Here is a 3522-nt window from a genome sequence, read left to right as displayed (position 1 = left end):
CGACCGAGCCAGACTTCGCCAAACGCACCTGCGCCGAGCGGCCGCTGCGAGACTGTCGTGAGCTCGTGCAGCGCAAGCTTGTACGGCCGAAGCGCGGCAATGTCGAGCTCGGGACCAGCCTCACGTTGGCCAAGGGCGCGCTGTGGGCGTCGGCGGCGTGGCTGCGACTGCGTGCGCGCATCGGCACCCGAATCGGGTACGTCGTCGAGGTCGTCGTCGTGCGAGCGACGTCGGCGCCAGAAAAGCAGAGCACCAAGGACGATCAGCAAGACACCGAGAGTGGCGCCAATGCCGCAGTACACACCAAACCCTAACGTAGCGGTCTCGAGTCGTGGAATAGATGGAAGATGGTAGTACGAAAGTCCGTGTTGGGGTTTGTAGGCGGTGAGGGGGCCAATGAGGGCGAGGGGGCCGCTTCTAACTCGGACAACATAGCACGGTGCATGGACGAGACGATTCAGTACCTGGAACGACACAGGCGTTGATGGTTCCCTTGTAGATCGACCAAAGCATCTGGATCGACCCGTGGATGGCGCGGCAGGCGACAGGGTCCGGGTGCACCGATCTGTCCATCATGTAGCCGTAGGGCTGGTCCTCGTTGCGATCCCATTGCGGGAGCTGCTTGAGCACTTCAAACGTCGAGTCCGACACGGTCAAGTTGGTCAAGTTGCAGCCTTCGCAGCTGCTACGATACACACAGTGATTTCCGTAAAGATACAGAAATGGATCGTACAACATGGTGAGCGCACGCGAGAGCTTGACAAAGGCAAAGGTATGTAGTGGGTTGCGCGCTAAGTCCCTACGCCAGCGTTTCATACTAGAGTGTATACTGCTACATACAATAGCGCCATGCTCGTCCAGTCGTGGCCGACGATTTCGGTCAAGTAGTTGTCTCGCAGGCCCCTACAACGACTAGGGATCAGGTGTCGACCCGCCGGTCGCAGTGTACAGGAGGGTCACGTTGGGTGGTAGGTTCTGGAGGCTCGAAATGTTGCTCATCTCGAGGTTTCTATGATCGATATGTTTGTCTAGTCAGATAGCGACCACAACAACGTACAGCGATCCCAAGCTAGGGGGCAAGTTCGGGGGGATACGCGAGAGGTCGCTAAACGTGATCGCTCTACGCAGCAGACATGCTAGCGCTTGCCAACACCATGAGCATGTAGTACAAGTCAAAGAGCTTGGGCGGCCACACATACGTCGCCGGTAACGTCTTCAACGAGACATACTCCATCCATCTACGGTGCTCTCAGCTCGACCAAGCTCTTTGAGACCCAGCGTACACTTTGGTCAAGGTAAGCAACGGCTTGGTGCGCGTGAGGTCCAACGACTCGATATCACTGAAAGTTCTACGCCGCGATCGTTGGTTCTCGTCACAAAAGCCAACGTACAGCGACGTGACGCTCGGTGGCAGCTCCATGAGGCGCAGGTCGACGCTCGCCGAATCTTCCACGGTGCTACATGTCATTTTAGAGGCGTGTGCCTCGTACTCCATAGCAGCATCGTACAGTGCAGTCCTGGTGTACTTGTCGAATCGCCCGATGGCGCTGAGATTGCTAAACGTGTCGAAAGTGTCGTTGAAGCGGTCCACGACTTTGCACTTGCTGTTGACGACGCAGACACCGCCGGCGCAGGTGTCGTCGGCCACGAGCACCTTGGCACCCGCCTCTGCGTACGGACACGGCGTCGATGCCATCGAGTCCTGTTGCCTTTCTGGCGAGCGTGGGGCAGGATTCACCTCGTTCGTGATTGGCTCTTCGAAAAGAGATGTGGCCTGCGATTGGTGGATGTTTCTCTTCCTTGGCGCTGATTGGTGCGTCTGTTTTGCACACGCTCGTGAACCCGAGCGGCGCAACCAATCCCATCCACGATCATTTGAATGACGAGCCAATCAGATTGCTGCTAGTCCTGCTGAGGCCAGAGCGCATTGGCAAGAGCTCCACCAGCCCGACGCACCAGCTTGCACCATGACCACGTGCCCGTACGCCGGCGCCGGCAACGCGATCCTTGCTGCCGACAGCTACTGCGATGCCGCCACCTGCGTCCTCGACAGCTCATGCCGCATCGTCGAGCGCTACGCCGCGGCCAACACGAGCTTTACAGGCATTAGCGCTCTCGGCAACCTCCTGGCCTACAACGCGACCAAGCTGTGCTTCTTCTCGCCAATGCTGAAAAGGCCTTGACGCTCATTCCTGTGTAGCTTGATCAGCAATGCGACAGGTGCCATCGACGTTCAAAATGTAATGTTCCCGACCACGCTGACGAGCCTGTACGTTGCTCGCCGTCGTCGTTTGCGTACCATGGCGCTCTTCCTTAGTCAACTCTACAACTTTACGTCGATCGACGTCGTGCGCTTGGCCAAGGCACTGCCGTCGTCACTACAGACATTGTACGTTGCTGAGCTACAACAGCTGTCTCATTCGTATGCTAGCGCCATTGTGAACGCGAGTGCCCTTACGTTGCCGAGCACGTTCGTGTGGCCGAGTGCCATAAAAAATCTGTACCTCACAGCGAAATATCGGATACGATTTTGACAATATGGTTAGGAGGCTCGTAAAATTGGGTCTCCGTCAGATCCCACCCAACCTGCCCTCGGCGCTTCGCAGTCTGTACGTGCGACCCTATCCTCTTTGATCCCTCATAGAGAGGTTAGGTCTCTCTACAACAACTCGATCACGTCGCTCGATGGTCTACCTCCCAGTTTGACGTGGCTGTACGCGCTCCGACAACTCTGATTACGACTCGAATTTGCCTATAGGGAAATGGGCGAAAACCGCGTGACAAGTGTGGTCAACTACGACTGGACCAACATGACCTATGTGTACAGCTATCCCGATATACGACATGACGCATGATATTGAAACTAGGAGTTTCGAGGCCAACCCGCTCCAGACGTTTGCATTCGTCAAGCTCTCGCCCAAGCTCGTCACCTTGTACGCAGATCCACCACGAATGGCAGGCGACGGATGCTCTTTGTGTGTAGCGATATACAGAACATTCAAAGCCTCTCCAACATCTCGCTCAGCAGTGACAGCTGCGACGCCCTCGACCTCTTGTCGCCCTACAACGCGAGCAACAATGCAGGCTATTCGGTGTCGGGGGATATCAACGCCGACACGACCGCCTGCGCTAACATTGGCGGCTCGCTGCGTCGGCTCTGGCCTGTACAATACAAAGTTTACAGCGTCCACGTCTGCGCCCTTCCGCGTCCGTCAACGTCTCCATTTGCAAGACCCTAACCACGCGTATACTGTAGAGGTGGCTCCTGCGACAAGTGCTCCTCCTCTGTCGCCATCGTCGTCATCTACAAGCTCGCCGAGTAGCAATACATTTCCCTCATCTTCTGAAACACAACTCACTCGACCGTGTCTAGTTCTCATGTGGACACTAGGCAGTCTCGCCCTCGCTCTCATCGGGGCGTGTCTGGCCTATCTCATTTGGCGCCACCAGCGACGCACCAAGGACAAGAAGCCACCGACAACGAAGGACGTGTTCGACGCCAACCCGCCCGTGTGGTCGCCC

General features: G+C 56.7%; 2 protein-coding genes across 3 annotated transcripts in view; one reads left to right on the top strand and one right to left on the bottom strand.

Annotated features, from left to right (window-relative positions):
• Positions 1 to 1696, bottom strand: part of SDRG_16661 (hypothetical protein) — a gene marked incomplete at both ends in the record, with an annotated part of 2774 nt that extends 1078 nt beyond the window's left edge. Inside the window, 10 exons of the mRNA XM_008622878.1 lie at positions 5 to 310; positions 358 to 417; positions 465 to 799; positions 841 to 903; positions 950 to 1009; positions 1058 to 1120; positions 1170 to 1238; positions 1284 to 1349; positions 1392 to 1457; positions 1509 to 1696. Of these exons, the coding sequence (XP_008621100.1) occupies positions 5 to 310; positions 358 to 417; positions 465 to 799; positions 841 to 903; positions 950 to 1009; positions 1058 to 1120; positions 1170 to 1238; positions 1284 to 1349; positions 1392 to 1457; positions 1509 to 1696 (1276 nt within the window). The remainder of the gene's footprint in view (positions 1 to 4; positions 311 to 357; positions 418 to 464; positions 800 to 840; positions 904 to 949; positions 1010 to 1057; positions 1121 to 1169; positions 1239 to 1283; positions 1350 to 1391; positions 1458 to 1508) is intronic.
• A 209-nt stretch (positions 1697 to 1905) lies between these two features.
• SDRG_16660 overlaps positions 1906 to 3522 on the top strand; it is a 2650-nt gene continuing 1033 nt past the window's right edge. The window contains exons 1-11 of one of the 2 annotated variants that reach the window (XM_008622876.1): positions 1906 to 2149; positions 2201 to 2269; positions 2318 to 2389; positions 2432 to 2500; positions 2547 to 2609; positions 2654 to 2713; positions 2759 to 2821; positions 2868 to 2933; positions 2984 to 3164; positions 3257 to 3296; positions 3392 to 3512. In XM_008622876.1, the coding sequence (XP_008621098.1) occupies positions 1968 to 2149; positions 2201 to 2269; positions 2318 to 2389; positions 2432 to 2500; positions 2547 to 2609; positions 2654 to 2713; positions 2759 to 2821; positions 2868 to 2933; positions 2984 to 3164; positions 3257 to 3296; positions 3392 to 3512 (986 nt within the window). In that variant the 5' untranslated portion in view covers positions 1906 to 1967. Of the gene's footprint in view, positions 2270 to 2317; positions 2390 to 2431; positions 2501 to 2546; positions 2610 to 2653; positions 2714 to 2758; positions 2822 to 2867; positions 2934 to 2983; positions 3208 to 3256; positions 3320 to 3373; positions 3513 to 3522 lie in introns of both variants that reach the window. The other variant, XM_008622877.1, reaches the window with a different exon arrangement.

This window comes from Saprolegnia diclina (assembly GCF_000281045.1).
Source record: "Saprolegnia diclina VS20 unplaced genomic scaffold supercont1.144, whole genome shotgun sequence".
Lineage (NCBI taxonomy): Eukaryota > Oomycota > Saprolegniomycetes > Saprolegniales > Saprolegniaceae > Saprolegnia > Saprolegnia diclina.
Note: the sequence above shows the minus strand (reverse complement) of the source record. Positions and strands in the feature narration are given on the sequence as shown.